This window comes from Bos grunniens, chromosome 7, assembly GCF_055505025.1.
Source record: "Bos grunniens cultivar Pamir isolate PY7600 chromosome 7, Bosgru_T2T1.0, whole genome shotgun sequence".
Taxonomy (NCBI): Eukaryota; Metazoa; Chordata; class Mammalia; order Artiodactyla; family Bovidae; genus Bos; species Bos grunniens.
The window spans coordinates 73,418,473-73,437,524 of NC_141171.1; the positions used below are offsets into that span (position 1 = coordinate 73,418,473).

Below are 19,052 nucleotides of genomic sequence, written 5' to 3' on the forward strand. Positions count from 1 at the left end.
AGCTGGTGAAATCAGAAAGAGCATCCAAGAAAACCTCAATATTGTTAGACTTTTTAAGCAGTGAGAGCTATGTAGAAATCCTTCTGTGAACCATAGAAATAATAAATGCTGAGCCCACTGGAACATAATTTCAATCAGCAAGATGCCACTGCCGTCCAGATTTCCTCACAGGGCCCTGCTAAGTCCATGCCAAAACTAGCAGTGAATTTCTCCCTTCTAATCTCCCCTAATGCCTTACTTGATTATTGTCACTGCTCTCTGACCATGCACTGTCCCTCCAGACTCTCATTCCCCAACTGATCAGTCAGAGGAGGATAAATGTCCACTGGGACATACTCTAAGACCCCAAACCACCTTGTTCCATGTGAAAGGACAGAACGGAGAGAGAAGAGATCAAGGGGAACCCTCCACGTTTAGCTGGCAACCTTTCCATCTTCATCTACTGGATTACTGGCTGGACACAAACAAGAAGGGCTATGAGTGGTCCCGGAGAGCGCTCTAGTTAACTGGAAAAGGGGAACTGGCTGGGAGGAGGAGAAGGCAGGCAGAGGGTAAGCCGGGCACCTCAGTGCACCGCAGGATGGTGTCGCCTCTGCCCTGTCTGTACATTGTTCTCTGGTAAGACTTTGTTTTCTGACTTTTCCTTTTAGCTCTAAGGAAAGGGCAAGCATACATCCACTGGGTGACTTCTATACCAAATCATAGAAGCAGCCTGGATGGCATGGCTCATCTGTATGGTGGGGTAGATGAGGCTGGAATGAACAGCCTATTTTTGGGGGGCCTGGGAGGGAGGATCATTGATTGTCTACTCACAGGGTAGAAAATGCTCTAGGGAAACTTGAAGATGAAGGAAACTTCTATTCCAAAAACATCAGTCGGATCCTGGACAACTTGCTTGAAGGCTACGACAATCGGCTGCGACCGGGATTTGGAGGTAAGAGGCTGAGTCCTTCCTAGACTATATGTGACATGTGTGCCCTTCTTCCCCCTTAGTGCCAGTCCAAGGCCCAGAGGCCTCAGGATAGCAGAGTGGGAAGTTGCAGGGCACTGGGGTTGGGGCAGGGGGCCATCCAGTCCCTGTCCCTCCCTCAATTCCTGAACTTATATGTGAGTTATTTGAACTCTCTAAGCCTCCACTTTCTCAACAGTGGTGGGGTGTATGAACAGTGCTTGTCTCATAGGGTGTGTGAATGTAAATGAGATTCTTCACATAAAACACATTTTTAAGCATTTGTTCCATTAAAGCTATCACTAAACATTATTACTGTAGTTGTCAGAACACTAACCCAGTTTTCCTTCATTCCTTAAACTTTGCAATTTGGCCGGAATAAACTCAAAATAATGCAACTAATCTGAGTTTTTAAGAGCTGAAAAACTAAAGGACCCTTGCTACTGGAATTACTTTAGGATGGGTTATAGATTCTGGCTGAGAGAAGGGACTTTGTGAAACAGTCGTTCCATTCAATCTCCTTAACATCATTGATGATAAATGTCCCTATGGGCTAATTTCAGGTGCTGTCACTGAAGTCAAAACAGACATTTACGTGACGAGTTTTGGGCCCGTGTCAGACGTGGAGATGGTGAGTGAGCTGAGTGAGGAGAGTAATTTGCTTAAAGGAGGACCGGACTGAGTCCCAGAATGAATGATAATGGACATTGTTAACAAACTTGGCTCCAGATCTAAAAGCAATATATGCACTCATGCTGGGAAGGAATGGTCATTAGAGCAGATTATTGGCCAAATCTCCTTCACATTTCACTAAAGGCTCTGCTTGAACATGAATCTGAGGAGACTTTTAAGATGACATCTTCTCTTCTGTTCACATATCAAGCGCCAATTCTTCCTTACAAAGAGAAGATTCTCCCCCATCTTTATGAAGTTTTAGGAAATTTATGGAGGAGTTAAAAAACAACAAAGATGGAATGCCATGTAAGAGTATATTGAGAAGATCTATTAAACATAAAACGTGGCTGTTTTGGCAGTGCCCCATTCTCAGTACATGTTAATAAAACAGTAAAGGGAGTCCTTTGGAAAGACTACTGCATTCCACCTTTTATGTTTGCAAGTGGACCAGTAGGTGTTCTGGGAACTCTGTTCCAGGTACAGATGGCCGTAGGATTCGTCAGAGGGTATTTATAGTAAGTGGCAGTGAACAACTGAACCAGTTTTTTAGAACAAAGTATATCATGATATTCTTTGACGTTTCTCAGGTAGTGTGTCCCCCTAAAAATAAAATGTAAATACTAAAACCGAAGAAAAACATAACTCTTTAAAGTGGTGCATTAAATGAACTAGGGGATGTAATTCTAGATTAACAGCTATTAGAGATTTTCATTTTCTGCTTTTTGAGCTGAGAATATAAGCAGAAAAGAAAGGAATAGAAATTTAAAGAGGGGGAAAGGAGTGAAAAAGGGAAGAGAAAGGAAAGGAGAAAAGAGTAAAAAAAAAAAAATAACAAGAGGGGCAGAGACTAAGGAGCACTTTAGGAGATAAATGTCTTAAGAGGTGAGAGAGAAGAGTCAGCATTCCTTCAGAATCCTCAACAATTTAACTATCAATTTTTTTCATTTGAGTATGATTCACACCAAGAATAAATAATCACAACTATATTCTACTGTAGCATTGCAATCTGGGGACACTTAGAATTTTATTTTATGCGTGTGTCTCTTTTTTAAGTGTATTTATACAAGAGAGGCTTGTTATAGCCTGGACCACCATTATATGGATATACTGTATGTCAAATTATATTTTTAAAATATAATCACCACTTGCAGTAATGGGTCTCATAAAGAAAAATATAAAGGATACAAAGCAATTCTTGGCAATATTTTGACATAATTATAAGTTGCTATTTATCATTGACTTTAGCAAAGGCCTTCAGCATAATACTTAAGTTCTTAATGTTATTTCATAAAAGCCACAAATTAAAACATAATTTTGATTATGCATACTTAAATGAGGCTCTGTTTGAGTAATCATGGTAGTATTTGCTTTTATGTTCTCTGAGAACTATATAAAATAATTATGATGTGCAGACAAAGTACGCTTATCAAGTAAAGTTTCTCTATCCTTGGAACTGTACTAAGTGGCACTGTGTTGCTCAGATATATTTTTGAAGGTAAACAAGTTGCTAAGAGGAATGATTATACTAACTGATGGTAGGAAGGCCAATCCAAAACCTAGATTAAATCTTATATTTTTATTCTAAATTAAACAAGAGAAATCAGGAGGTCAGTAGATAGAGACATGGATTACTGATAGAAAAAAGGAAGAATGTTGAAGGTGAAGGTGGAGAAGGGAGGTTTATACAATATCAACATGACCGTCTATAATAACATTACAATCTTACAGTGTGAAAAATAATAATTCACTGGTTATAGTTCTCCTGATAGGCTATTGTCATAAAAAGTTGCTTTATTTCTTAAATTTTAGTATTGCGTATGTAAGCTAGTGAATAAACTTATTCTTAATGAACCATCTACCCAGCATGCATGAATATCTTACTTTCTCTTAGGAATACACGATGGATGTTTTTTTCCGCCAGACTTGGACAGATGAGAGGTTGAAGTTTGGGGGGCCAACTGAGATTTTGAGTTTGAATAACCTGATGGTCAGTAAAATCTGGACACCTGACACTTTTTTCAGGAATGGCAAAAAATCAATTGCTCACAACATGACAACTCCTAATAAACTCTTCAGAATAATGCAGAATGGAACCATTCTATACACCATGAGGTGAGGCTTCCTCAGTTCTTTGTCCTCTGCTCAAAGGATTTGTCCATCATACTAACTCAGAACTATTTATTTCAATGTTCCTTAGGCTTACCATCAACGCTGACTGTCCTATGAAACTGGTTAACTTTCCTATGGATGGGCATGCTTGTCCGCTCAAATTTGGCAGTTGTAAGTGACAAAATGCTTCTGAGAGTTAAATAATGTATTCAAAATACATAATTATTTGGTTTTAGTCAGGCTGAAAAGCAAAAGAGAAATACTACTTTGATATTCTCTGTATAATTCCTAGAATTAACTTACTTAATCATGTCCGTCAATCTTACATAGAGGTTTTAGTCCCCAGGATTAAAGAAAAAAATTGTTTTTTTTAAATTTATGCTTGTATTTTCTTTTCATAATGGACAAGATTTGCTTTGAAAGGGAAAAAAAAAAAAACACAACTAGCCAGATTTACTGCAATTTGTTTAAAAAATTCAGATGCTTACCCCAAGAGTGAAATCATATATACATGGAAAAAAGGACCACTTTACTCAGTGGAAGTCCCAGAAGAATCCTCAAGCCTCCTTCAGTATGATCTGATTGGACAAACAGTCTCTAGTGAGACAATTAAATCTAACACAGGTAAGAATTTAACCAACATGTGAATGGAATCCTACAAGGTGACTCCAGTGCACATTTTCAAAATATGTTTGTTTTTCCTCTGCATTAGCCATTCTCAGCTAAACTTGCAGTTTTAAAGTGATGAGTAGCTTTAAGATGGATTTTGCAACCATGTGCATATATAAAGATTTGAATAGCCTTAGAGTGAGTAGTTTTGTATGTGTGTGACACAAAGAACTCCACAGAAAACAATGAGCTGATGCATTTATCATCTGCTGATCGACTAACTTTGCCATACATTGAAAAATGTCTTTGCTATTTTCTTCCTACACATATTAATTTAAGGATCTGTAAGGTTTATTCTAACTGCACTCTTTTTGCACGTTGTCAACAGCAATAATACTGACATACCTGTCTTCCAACAGGTGAATACGTAATAATGACAGTTTATTTCCACTTGCAAAGGAAGATGGGCTACTTCATGATACAGATCTATACTCCTTGCATTATGACAGTCATTCTTTCCCAGGTGTCTTTCTGGATTAATAAGGAGTCTGTTCCAGCCAGAACTGTCTTTGGTATGCTTCACTCTTTGGGCTCTACTTTCCATCATCCTCCAGCTCACATTGCTTGTGTATTTTAAGGGGAATATTCACACCAGTGAATATTTTTCAATATATATATTGAATATCAATATATTTTTCAATCCACAAAGGAAATAAACTCCTATCTCATTCAGACACATGTTTCATATGAAGTAACCTTCATCTTATCACAATTTGTGTGGTGAATCAACAAAAGATTTGTCTCAGCAAGAATTCTGGCTGGTTTCCTATGACTTTCACGTGTCCTATTTTGGAGAATTTCTTATCTCAATTTGCTTTTTCATAACTAGAAAAAGTAGGAAATTTAAAATGACATGTAATTCAATGAAATCAAAAGTTAAGATATTGAACCCATGAATACACAAAATATATCTCCCTTTTATTTAGGTAGGATCATAAAAAATTTTGCCATTTTTTTAGGTCTTCAGTTCAGTTCAGTCACTCAAGCTTTGTCTGACTCTTTGCGACCCCATGAATCGCAGTTAAATATCACCAATTTCCTATTGTTCAGACTAAATATTTAGTTACATTTATGTTATATAGAATCACTAACAGTGTGACGGAACAAAATGAAATAAGAAAAAGAGCTGTAACAGAAAATATCTTCTGTAACAAAACCCAATTTTTTTCTCAGCTTTCATGATTATAAGTTTAGTAGTTCATAGGGAAGACCTGAGTTTAATTGAAATCTCAGACGAATTTTGACTTTTTAATTTACCATACTAAAACAGATCTCTTTCTGCAAGTTATAAAAGAATATATATATAATGACGCTAACCATCTTTGGATTATATAAATCCTCCAAGACAGAAAACTGCTGCAAGATGAGTGATGAAATTATTTGCTTATGATTAAATATTTTATCTTAAAAAACCAATCTAGAAATTAAAATATTGTGAAATCTAATTTTATATTTATCATCTATACAAATATTTATTAATATGATGAAATTTTATATCAGCATTAAATATGCTCACAAGTTCAAGATTGTATTACTCATGTACTAATAATTTGCTATTATATTATTATTGTTAAACTAAGTCACTTCAAAAAATAACTTTGAGCAACTACAATGTATGCGAGGTATTGAAGGATACAAAAATATGAATGCCTATGGTAATAACTGTGAACAATTAGAAATAACAAAATAACAAAAATTACATTTGTAACTGAAATCTCCAACAAGTTCCCATTTGAGCCTGTTATTCGATTGCAAATGCTAATACTGCATTTCTCATTCTGTTTCATTTTAGGAATCACCACTGTTTTAACCATGACCACTTTAAGCATCAGTGCCCGGCACTCCTTGCCAAAAGTGTCTTATGCAACCGCCATGGACTGGTTCATAGCTGTTTGCTTTGCTTTCGTCTTCTCTGCTCTTATTGAGTTTGCTGCTGTCAACTACTTTACCAATCTTCAGACACAAAAGGCCAAAAGGAAGGCGCAGATTGCAGCCTCACCCCCAGTGACAATAGCAAAAGCGACTGAACCCCTGGAAGCTGAGATTGTTTTGGTAATTGTTTACTTTTCTAATGTTACCCACACTGTATAGGAAAAGGCAGCCTGAATAGTTATTGCAAACAAGTAGATAGTCCAAAAATAATATTAGTAATAAAGTTATGTAACTTTGGTTCCAAGGTCAACTTCTCCAACCTCACAGGAAAAGCCAAGCAACAATCCTTCATTGATCTTTGCTCTGAACTTTTGGTATTCCTCTTTCATCATCCTCAGTAGTACTGGCAGATTCCAAGTTCTCAGAGGAGACGAGAAAATTCTCAGCCTTTAGATGCTTCCTTTGAATGGGTTCCCATATACCGACCAGGGAGAATAAAGTTAAAAAGAAAGATAAAAAAACGTTCTTAATGAGGTTCCACAGTCTGAAGGAAACAAACAGGGACTCTATGAACAATTTTTGTTAGAAATCTGCTTGTTGCTTTAATCCAGAAGGGAAAGATGTGTATATGAGATTCTGTGAATGCTGAGTCATAAGCCAAGTTTTTGATTCACATGAAAACATTCTCATATTCACATTCATGTTATATGTATAAAATATGCATATTTATGTATATTAATTTTTGCAAAGACTTAATCAGTGAAAAATACCTATAAAATTAAGTTTAGATTTGTGGTGACTAAGTGCTGGTCCCCAAAGCATTTTTTAATAAAAAATAAATGATAGCATTAATAATTCAAGGGTCATAAATGTGCCCTTAAATTTCAATTATGTATATGAATAAATTCTCACAATTAAGTTGCATGTACTTCTTAAAAAAGGATTGTAGAATTGATGGACAAGTATACATTTTTACTTCAATACAAACTCCAAACTGTAGCTCTTGAGCAAAATCAAGTAATGCAGACAATTTGAATTGAAAATTTGTTTATAATTGATCAATTCTCACAAATATTTACAAATCACAAAACTAGTTAATCCTTGCTTAAGTTTTACAATAAAAATTATAACATTATATGTATTTTATTTTCCAAATACTGAGCTATTTATTGGCTTTAAAAGATCATTTTTATTGAAACGTTTCTCTTTGATAAACTAAGAAACTTGTTTGAGAATTTGCATTTTCTCCAAAGGATAAGACCAGTCCATGATAAGTGGCAATTCATCATTTAAAAAGTTTTTCCTTAAATTAGACCTCATTAAAAAAGAAGTCTGCCATCCAGTAATCCAGTCAAATTACATTTGAAAATAAAAAACAGAGGCTCAGAGAAGGGAAACATTAATCACTTAGAAAAACTAAGAATTGATTCCAGAAATCCTAATATTCACAACTACACAGAGGCTGATGCCCTAACCTCCCCAGCACTTGCTCAGAGACTGAACTATGAAAGAGTACATACCACTGGGTAAAAAAGACCTTTTCTGAATGTAGGTAAGGTGATTTCCAAAATTCTTTCTTTCATTTAATGATGTTTGGGTGGCGCTAGTGGTAAAAAAACCACCTGCCATTGCAGGAGACGCCAGAGATGTGGGTTTGATCCCTGGGCTGGGAAGATCCCCTGGAGGAGCAAGTGGCACCCCACTCAAGTATTCTTCCTTGGGAAATCTTATGGACCGAGAAGGCTGGCAGGCTACAGTCCATGAAGTTGCAAAGAATTGGACATGACTGAGCATGCACACATCCCCACACATGTATTTTCAAAGGTCACAAAAATATAAATTTATAACAAAAATATGTTAGTCTGAAGACCTAGTTCAAATGAGTTGAAAATTGTATTTTTCACAAAAGATAAATTCTAAGTATTTTTGAGAATTATTTTGTTTGTAAAAACATGTGATTATGTTACAACCTGTCTGTACTTAACATAGACACATAACTATTATATTGCCCAAAGGTCATATACTAACATATATCTAGAAAGGAAGAAGAACTAATATTTATCAAAATACCATTTAACAGTGTCTTATTTGACAAGTACAGTAAAAATAAGAGGAGAAATTCATGAGAAAAAGGGCAAGAAAAGTGATTTTGAATATAGTCATTGATCTGATATTGAGACAAAAGGAAAGACCAACTTCCTTACTTCAACATTTTTAAAATATGGATTACTGAGAAGGATATGATCTCAAATCCTTGGAGAAAGCACAGAGTTATCATTCCCTAAGTCTATTATTTTAAAGGTATAATTTATTAATAAGATGGAATTTAAGATCTCAGGTCTTCATATAGACTATCTTCTAATAGTTCGAATATAGTAACATATAATTAGGCTGTCCTTTGGAACTTGTATAAACAAATTGGATTCAAATCATCTCAAAGTACTTTTTTCCTTGCAAGTGGACTCTTTTTTCCTATGAAAAATTATATTTCTAAACCTGGCTCCACTTATAATATTTCAAGGCAATGAAAAGGAGACTTTTGTTTCTGAAAGGCTAAGTCAAAGTATAAAAATAAAAACCAAAAGTAACCAAACCTAACAATATAAACCTTGTAAGCATCAAGAAATAAATACAGATGATTGCATAGAACATGCACATTTTATTTATTTATGTCAAAACTTGGCAATTGCCTTTTATAATATAGAGGAACAAACATAAATTACGTATTTGGAATTTATACAGCACAATGGTATATTTTGATTACAAGGCCATTTTTTCTTTCAAATACCATGACATTTAAAAATGCCTATTCAGTTGTAATCAAAATAACATTATTTGGGTAAGCTGGACATTGAAATAGCAATCCAATATGGCAAAGCTGAAATGAGATTAAGTGCTTGGATATTTCATGTGATTCTAAATTGTATGTTTTAAAGTACACATTGTTTTTCACAGGAAACTGGTTAGAATGAATGTGAAAACTTTATTGCTTTGAATTTGACCTTGAAATTTATAATAATGATAAAGAAATTCAGACATTTAAAATCTAGTACTCATACCTGAAGAGACTAAATCTAAATCTTCAGAAGTGTTCTACAGATTAATAACCTTTCTGTTTTTAAGGCATTTGGAAGTGGACTTTATATTTTTAGATTTTGAGAAGAAATTCTCCAGTGCTTCTTTCCCGCTTATATGGTATCTTTCCATATTGTTTTTATATGATATGCTATTTAGGCATTAGAAAGTACTCCTGTATTTATGTTTCAGAACTTATTATTTGTCTAAGGTGTACTTATTTTGTCGATAAGACTGAGTTTAGACTCTGATCTCTTTTGGAATGTTTTCCTAGTATTTTTTTTTATTTTAAACATCTAAGTCCTCAACACCAAGTTCTTAAGAATGAATCCTCTGCCCCACTACTCAACACATCCAACGTGACTTCTCTTTTTCATGGAAGGTGTGATGTTTTTCACAAATTATCTATAAAGTTGACCAAAATTTAATTAGTTTAGAGAATAACTGTGTTTATACTGATTGCATGGTTTATTTTTCTTGTCACCTGACACCAATTTATAGAGTACCTATGTGTTCTTTTCATACCATAAGCATTTATTAAGTGCCTTTATATGCAGACCCTTTGTAGAACATTGAGAGTTCATTAGTAAGCAACATCAATAGAGCCTCTTCTGTCCTGGAACTGCCCATCAAGCAGGAAGAGAGGGAAATCAAGGAGCCCCGCCAATGCTCTGTGATAAAGCTTGTGGTTACAGACGTATAGGAGGCTGAAGAAGGGCCATGCAAGAGTGTTCACACAGTCTGGAGCAGGTGATTCTGGAGGAAGTGGTGCCTATGTTGAGAACGGAAAGATGAGCCTGGCCCTGATCTAGAGACACTAAGTCAGTTATTCACAACTTGGGCACAGAGAGGCAAGTAAGACACGTTGTCCTTTCTGTACCCTTCAAGGTTGAAACATCTGCTGGGCCATAACCATGTTGCCCTTCACCTGTGTAGAGAAATATGAAGCATAGATTTACCTCCCCTGTTCCTAATATTGCTGAGATTTCTTTGAGTACTATCATTATTCCAAAGAATTAGCAATTGAATTAAGACCATCAGAGACTCTGAGCACCAGAAAGACCATGATGCCCCTTCCCCATGGTAGCACCATCATATGACTTATAGAGAGGGTGGGGTGGGTCAGATGAGAAGTGTAGGCAATTAGCTCTTTCCCTATATCTTCCATCAAATCCCCATCTAGTATTCCTTTCAGGACTCTCCAAATATTTCAGTGTGGTTTTCAGACATGTCTCTAGCACCACTGACCTACCAGATTGCTACTAATCAGCTGCTTCTCTGTAGATATTCTGGAATTGTCTCTGCTCCCAGTTCTACCAGTTATAAATGTAATGACATTTGACAGAGTTCATTTTCTCCGTAATTTTTAATACTATCATTTTATAAATGGTCAAATACTAAATGTTTTAAAAAATATGTTCTCTTGTTTTTGGTGCCCCGGTTAAAAGCAGATGCTTTGTTTGCCCTATAGTAATGCAGCCCTTGTTGAAATATCTCCCCTACGAGGTAACCCATTGCTCCCTCCTCTTTAATATATTAGGTTCACTGAATATTGTATCAAAATTGCTCTTAGTACTTCCCAAATGCCTTATCCCTATACCAAATAACTGACTGTCACAATGTCCAGTTTGACTCCAAGTACCTTTGCAATATGGCGTTACCTAAAACAAAGCAATGTTCTAAAAATACCCAAAGCAGGATGGCACTGAGCAGCAGGGGAGCCCTGGAAAAATTCAAAACCACAGGTGTTCCACTCAAAACAGTGACAGCCCCAAGCTGAGCCCTCATCTGGACTCTGACAAAAGCCTATTTTACCATCAACTGAAGCTGCTGAGCTTACAATGGGGCAGGCAGAATCTGATGCAAACCTGTAGCTTGAATGGCTTGCAAAATTGGCTTTCTTTTCATTTCAGAAACTCAATGAGATTCTTCTAAATTTTAGATGTCCAGTCTCTATACTGCCGATTTCTAATTATCCAGGAACTGATTATCCAGCTTGTGGGTTATTCAGCTCTCTGGCATTTCCTTGAGAACCTTGTACTTGTTGCCTGCTAGAAGGCAATGGCACCCCACTCCAGCACTCTTGCCTGAAAAGTCCCATGGACGGAGGAGCCTGATGGGCCGCAGTCCATGGGGTCGCTAAGAGTCGGACACTACTGAGCGACTTCCCTTTCACTTTTCACTTTCGTGCATTGGAGAAGGAAATGCCAACCCACTCTAGTGTTCTTGCCTGGAGAATCCCAGGGACGGGGGAGCCTGGTGGACTTCCGTCTATGGGGTCGCACAGAGTCGGACACGACTGAAGCGACTTAGCAGCAGCAGCAGAAACTTCCCAGGTGGCACTAGTGGTAAAAAACCTGCCTGCCAATGCAGGAGACATAAGAGATATGGGTTCAATCCCTGAATCAGGAAGATCCCCTGGAGGAGGGCATGACAACTCACCCCAGTGTTCTTGCCTGGAGATCCTCATGGACAGAGAAGCCTGGCAGGCTACAGTTCATAGGGTCACAAAGAGTTGGACACGACTGAAGTGACTTAGCACAGAAATCCCCCAGCCATCGCTGTACAATGAGACAGTGTAATTCTAAACCAGTGATGCTCAATGGTGGGTGTCCTCAGAGGACGTATGTCATGATACAAGGACATTTTTGATTGTCAAAACTCTGAGGATGTGGGTGCTACAGGTATCTTATGGATAGAGGAGAAGGATGATACTCAACACCCCATGGTGTACAGGACAGTCCCCACAACTAAGAAGTACCAATATGTCAGTAACTGTGGCTGAGAAACAACTGTGCCCTAAACCCTAAAGCTGATGGGAAGGAAAAACAGTATTTATTAAGATTATGCTCTTAGCAGTGGTCTCCAACATTTTTGGCACAAGGAATCGATTTCATGGAAGATAATTTTTCCATGAACTGGGGTTGGGGGTGGTTTGGGGAGGATTCAAGCACATTACATTTAATGTGCACTTTATTTCTAATCTATTGCTGCCTCTCATCTGACAGGGGTCCCCAAGCTCTGTGTGGCCCAGAGCTTGGGGACCCCTGCTCTTAGGCATCTAAGGGGGACTGAATTCAGGTGCTACCACTTGTCACTTGTGTGAGCTCCCTGCTTATACCTTCATTAGCTCAACTCTAAAACAAAATATTATTACATTAGAGATTCTTTCTAGGAATAAGCAAAATAATGCAGGCAGAGTGCCAGGCAGTGCTTGTAAATGGTAAGTGTTTAGATATGGTACCTATGTGCATGCCTGTGTGCTAAGTTGCTTCATTTGTGTCCAACTCTTTGTGACCCTTTGGACTGTAGCCCACCAGGATCCTCTGTCTACGGGGATTCTCCAGGCAACAATATTGGAGTGAGTTGCTATGCCCTCCTCCAGGGGATCTTCCTGACACAGGGATCAAACCCATGTCTCTTATGTCTCCTACATTGGCAGGCAAGTTCTTTACCGCTAGTGCCATCTGGGAAGCATGGTACTTATAATATAATGTAATATAAACAATATGCTAAAATAGAAAATAATCGAGAAATATTTTGTTCCCTTCTCTTTGCCTGAAAACTCTTGTAAGTCTCAGAAAATGTTTCGATTTTCATTCATTTATTGATTTAGCATATGCTTATGAAGCATTCACTGTGTTCTATGCACTGGCTAGGTAGTTTGGAGTACTTAACACATGAAAATAATATGCCCTCTACCATTAAGAGAGATTTCTACATTAAGGAGATTTCAAGTCAGGAAGGGGGATAAAGCACAACAGAAGTAATGTTTACAGGGAAAATATGATAGCAAGAAGAACTGTAACAGCTAAGTAGGCAGGAAGCATATAACGAAGAGACATTTTCTTTCTCAAGTTCTTAAAGAAAGGGAAAAAACCCTTACAGATGAAATAATTATTGTCTCTAACTTTATTTATTTATTTTTTGTCTCTAACTTTAAAGATGGAAACTTTAAGCTTAGGAAGAATTTATGACTCCTTTGCAATGTGTAAGTCATACAGCAGATAAGTAGTAAATGTGGAACTGCAGACTAGGGCTTTCTGACTCTGTTTCCCTCTAACTCCTAAGCAACCCTTCATAGAGACTGCCTAGGGAAGCAGATGAAGAAAAGAAGGATCCTGTCATAGGAGATGTTTAATTCCAAGCTAATGCTATTATGCATAAATTTTTCATGCGTTAGGTCTTGAACAATCTTGCTTAACTCTGAACAAGGGCTATCTGGCAATTCTCATTAAGTCATTTGTGACACTGTGACATGCCAAGAGATTGACAAATAACTTCTCCCCACATCTCCAAAAGAGAGAGGGAGATAAAACAATACATTATATTTTTATGCTGGATTATAATTTACACTTTTCCATCTCAGTGAACTCGTTCACGTCTGCCCTCTTTCTCCCTTAAAAAGAAAGAAACATAGGTGACAGATAGACAATGCATGCTATTAAAAATCAAGACAGGTTTGGAAAGAAGATCTGCTCTAAAGCCTTGCCCTCTTTATTCTCCAGTAAGATACTTAGAAAATTTATTAGAGTAAAATATTTTCATGTTCTGTGTATCTGGAAGGAGGAGAACTCTTTTTAAAGGATTAAACAGTGACACATTTTTCTCTTTCAGGTGAAGAACATTTTGATAACATATATAATAGTTGAAAATTCAAATTAGAATTTGGGAAACATGATAGAAAGCTTTGGCTGACAATGTTATATTTATCTTCTAAGACAGGCAGCACATATTGAGACTGGGATACCACTACACTGGTCCTATCCACGCACTACTGGTGACCCTAGGCACAACTGTCCTCAGTTGTCACAGTTTTTTCAGTTGTTTAACAATTTATTGGTAAAACAGACTAACACACAGGACAGCTGTGTACAATGTCAGATATTACACCCATATATCAATATCTAGATTGAAAATTGTATATTACAGGTGTAGGCACTGAAAAGAAAGAATGATCAATAAGGGCACGAGAAATGAAAGGAGGCTCCAGTAAGAAAGTGAAGCTTAAAATTGACTTTGAGGAATGAATAGAATTTATGAAAAGAGAGTGACAATGGTTTATAAAGCAAAGAATCAAAGAAGGTTGTCACATATCTTTAATAGAAAATGTCACTTATTTCCTATTCAAGATCAGTACACTGGGCAATATTCTATTTGAAACTCTCTCCTGCCTCCAACACCTTTGATTTATTTATTTCTGTCCACAGGGCCTAGCCCAATATCTGGTCAACAGATAACAGGTAAAGATATTCTTTGCTTGAAATTCACCATGGTCAAGTCAAATCAGACTTTACAGTGATTTATTCTTGCTTTTGGTAAAGAAACAGCATTTACTATGGCCCCCCAAAGCACAGTGGGCTTGAATTCTCTATGATGACTATTACTATTTAGATGTTCAGGAACATCCCCGACAAATCAAAGCAAAATTCAGGAGTAGAGGGAGAAGAGGTTCTTGGGGTTGTTGTTTTCCCAGAGTCCAAGTGTCACCGCATCAGCGGGCCATTCCGGTCCCGCGGTTCCACCAGCACCGGGGAGGTGGCCGCCTCATGCTGTTGCCATGGGGCTGCTCTCTAAAGCCATGGGAGTCTGTCCATGTGAATAACACACCCTGCCAGGCAGCAAAGTGGTGATTTTGCTGCCAGAGAGGAAACAAGGCAGTTTTACAAGAGCAGGGATAATGTACAGCATGCGTGTGAAGGCAGGGACTCAGCAAGGACAACCCAGCCACAAGGACAGTGATTATTACAGGCTGTAGACAAGAAAAAGTAAGAATCAGAAGAAGCCCCCCTAGTCTCCACCATGTTGAAAGGTGTCTAAAGCAAACAGAATTAGAGTCTCTGAAGCAGACTCGATACTATAGAGTGAAGAAGAGAAGATGCTGGGATATAGCAAGCACTGAGATTAACCAGGCTGGTTGATTACTGGCTGTGAAAGCGTGGGTGAAGCAATTCCCACATCTAGATCTCAGCCTCTCATCTGTTACTTAATGCACTGAATATCCCTTTCAAGACTAGAATTGGTTGTCCTCTGATTTCAGTGGAACAGAAAAGCTAATGATGGAAAAGAACATATAATAATTATGAGGTTAATAAATGTATCATTTTTGGTAACTTAAGATGGAAGGAGACAGTAGAGAAGTTCTGAACAGGAAGCAGAAAGCTCACAACACAGAACTCTGGACCAAGAGGCAGTCACATTCAAGGGAAGAATAGTATGGATATTTCTACTTTGTGCCTAGCTTTTGAGGTACATGAGCATTTTAAAATTTGTTTGCTATTGTTCATACCTCAGTTGGTTCAGATATATGAATGTGTGAATATTAGGCTGTAGGCTGGGAACCTGTCTAGAAGAATGCTATCATTTAACTGAGCTGTTATTTTATGGTATTAACTAATTACCCACATACTACAAAATGAAATTCCCTGTCATCGTGACATTCCCTCTCATTGCCTGTACACATTGCCATATAGGTTTATGCATAACTGGGGTGGTGGGTGGATAAACCCTTATAACCTGGCTTATCTCTTCCTAATAGTACAATACTCAACACAGTTCCTGGGACATGGATCATGCTTGGCATCAATTGCTGATGTATTAAATTATAGGATATTAAGTGAAATTTGCTCAGTCATGTGTGACTCTTTGAGACCCCATGGACTATATAGTCCATGGAATTCTCCAGGCAAGAATACTGGAGTGGGTAGCCTATCCCTTCTTCATAGCATCTTCCTGACCCAGGAATCCAACCAGGGTCTGCTGAATTACAGGCAGGTTCTTTACCAACTGAACTATCAGTGGCTGTTAGTAAATCAATGTTTTTAGAATTTGTTTTACCACTTTCTTGGAAAAGTAGCACTATCAAATATTATTAAGAATTTGATGACACTGCCCTGGTGATCCAGTGGTTGGGACTTTGCCTGCCAATTCATTGCAGGCACAGGGGGTGCAGGTTCAACCCCTAATCAGGAAGCTAAGATCCCACATGCCTCATGGCCAAAAAATCTAAACATAAAACAGAAGCGATAGTATAACAAATTCAATAAAGACTTTAAAAATGGTCTACTTCAAAAAAAAGAAAAAATAATTTGCTGGTACTTTAACTTATATGATAGAAAGAGAAAGAAAGTGAAGTTGCTCAGTTGTGTCTGACTCTTTGTGATCCCATGGACCGTAGCCTTTCAGGCTCCTCCATCCATGGGATTTTCCAGGCAAGATTTACTGGAGTGGGTTGCCATTTCCTTCTCCAGGGGATCTTCCTGACCCAGGGATTGAACCCCGGTCTCCCACATTGCAGGCAGACTCTTTACCATCTGAGCCACAGGGAAGCTCAACTTATATAATAAAGTGTCAGCAAACATCTGTCAATGATGATAAAATGAATGACTAATGTCTGTTCCTTTACCTAAGCAGAATATATATGTATATTTTTCCTCTACAGCATCCTGATTCCAAGTACCATCTGAAGAAAAGAATCACATCTCTGACATTGCCAATAGTTCCATCCCCTGAGGCCAGCAAAGTCCTCACAAGAGCTCCCATCTTACAGTCAACACCTGTAACCCCCCCACCCATCTCACTAACCTTTGGAGGTACCAGTAAAATAGACCAATATTCTCGGATTCTCTTCCCAGTTGCATTTGCAGGATTCAACCTTGTATATTGGATAGTTTATCTATCCAAAGATACAATGGAAGTGAGCAACAGTGTGGAATAGCTTGCAGCCATAATAACCTGTTTTCAGTAAGTTCTTGTTTTCTGAATTTTTAAAAATAGCAATGAGACTTGTATAGTTGCTTTTCTGAACATGAAATCAAAATTGAAATCTCTAACATATAACTTTGAGTAAGCCTGTATGGGCAGAAAAGCAATAATGTTACTTTTCACAATTGGAAAGTGGAGGTTGCTAAAGAATATGACTTTTCTGTACATTAGAGAAAATTTTATAAAAGGATACAATGGATTCAGGATGAATTTGTCAATCTTTGTCCTTCATTGTTCAATATTTTAATTGTCACTGTGAATAACATTTGTCACAAAGCAGATAAAATAAGAAATGTTGACACTTCTAAAGGTTGCCTTAAAATATATTTATTTTTGGCTTAGTTCTGAAGAGAACAAAATATAAATAGTCTAAATATTTATCAGGAGGTTAATACCAGCATGTTGGAGGCCTTTATGCTAGTAAAATGGCTTTCAGGGCACTGTAAAGCCTGCATTGAGCTTAGCCATTTGTTTCAAACCTTGCTGTGCTATTTTACATCAATAAAGTATGTTGTTTTTATACATATGAATTATACATAGATCATAAACTATATATGCATTGTATATAGCTTCAGTTGGACTGCAGTACAGGGTTGTTTTATCTCATTCAGTTCTTCTTTTAAAATAATATGTTCATCATAATTCCATGAAGTGGTAGAAGGCTTGTATATTATAACTGTTCTTATATCTCATATTCTTTATCTTTCTAAGTGTATCACTAAATGAAACAATAATAAACATGGTTGTCTGGATCTGTTTAATAGAGCTCAGAAGAGTTTCCTCAGTATGGGGATGTGAAGTGTCTACCTCCCCAGTGTTAGTGTCCCTCGGGATTCTGAGAGGTAGAAAATATGAGTAGCAGACTTGGTCATCCAGTTCTAAAAAAAAAATTTGTATTCCAGTAGTCAAGCCTTCATCTCCTTTCTGCTCATTCAACACTCTTTCTGTTATAAGATAAATAGGGTCTGAATGGTGACTATAGTTGATAACATTGTATAGTATAATTGAAATTTTCTAAGAGAGCAGAAATTAAATGTTTTCATCAAAAAAAGTAAATACATGAGATGATGGATATGTTAATTAACTTAAAAGAGGAAATCATTTCACAGTGTATGCATATATTAAATCATCCCATTGTACACTTTAAATATCTTATAACTTTATCAATTGTACCTCAAGCTGAAAAAAAATGAATGAGACTATTTTTATCCCTTTCTATTCCAGCTCCTCCTGATGCTAACTCTACCCATATTTCTCCCACATAGATTGATGTTAGGGAAACAGGAATTAGAAACAGGAGGAAGCATGTGGTATGGTTTGTGCAGATCAATAAATTCCTCACTAACCATAGCTGGGTCTTAAAAATCACTGAGATCAGCTAGAGCTCTGAACCCAGAAAGAAATATTCTGGAATTACTACTCTTGCCTTTATCCAGGAAAATACCAAAAAAAAAAAAAAATTCTATGGTCAAACAAATTAAAGTTTAATTGAAATAGCTCTACTAAGGGTGAGGAAGCTAATCTCCATCTAACTTCCCTATTAATTAGCTCCATGACCAAATCTCTTAGACTCTGGGAGACGTAGTTTTATAGGATGAGGGAGATTGAATAGACATCCTCTGAATTTCCTTCCATTTTGAACAGCTTATATTAATTTCATTACTATTTTTTTTTATTATCTAAATTAAGTCATTATACAAGGCCTTTTCCTGTTTTTGAGACTACATGAAATAATTAAGTGCAAGTTGGTGTTAATCACATTATATACTATGTTATACTTAATTCCTTCACAAACTTGTGAAATATACTACTGTTAGCTGCATTTAAAGATAAGAAACCCAGGGACAGTGAAGACAAATGATTTTGTTCAGAATCAAGTGGTACTCAAGGGCTAGAGCTGAGAGTCATACCTAAGCAGTTGAATCCATAGCTTGTTCAC

The 19,052-nt window shown here is 37.1% G+C and overlaps 2 protein-coding genes across 4 annotated transcripts in view; one reads left to right on the forward strand and one right to left on the reverse strand.

Moving 5' to 3' along the window:
• The window catches only part of GABRB2 (gamma-aminobutyric acid type A receptor subunit beta2), a 444,580-nt gene that overhangs the window by 415,273 nt on the left and 10,255 nt on the right, over positions 1–19,052 (reverse strand). The window lies entirely within an intron of this gene.
• GABRA6 (gamma-aminobutyric acid type A receptor subunit alpha6) lies at positions 581–17,637 on the forward strand. Its single transcript, XM_086413831.1, has 9 exons — positions 581–618; positions 816–934; positions 1,513–1,580; positions 3,516–3,736; positions 3,822–3,904; positions 4,214–4,357; positions 4,762–4,914; positions 6,195–6,454; positions 16,791–17,637. Exons 1-9 carry the CDS (start codon positions 581–583, stop codon positions 17,064–17,066), a joined length of 1,362 nt encoding a protein of 453 aa, XP_086269957.1. The 3' UTR covers positions 17,067–17,637.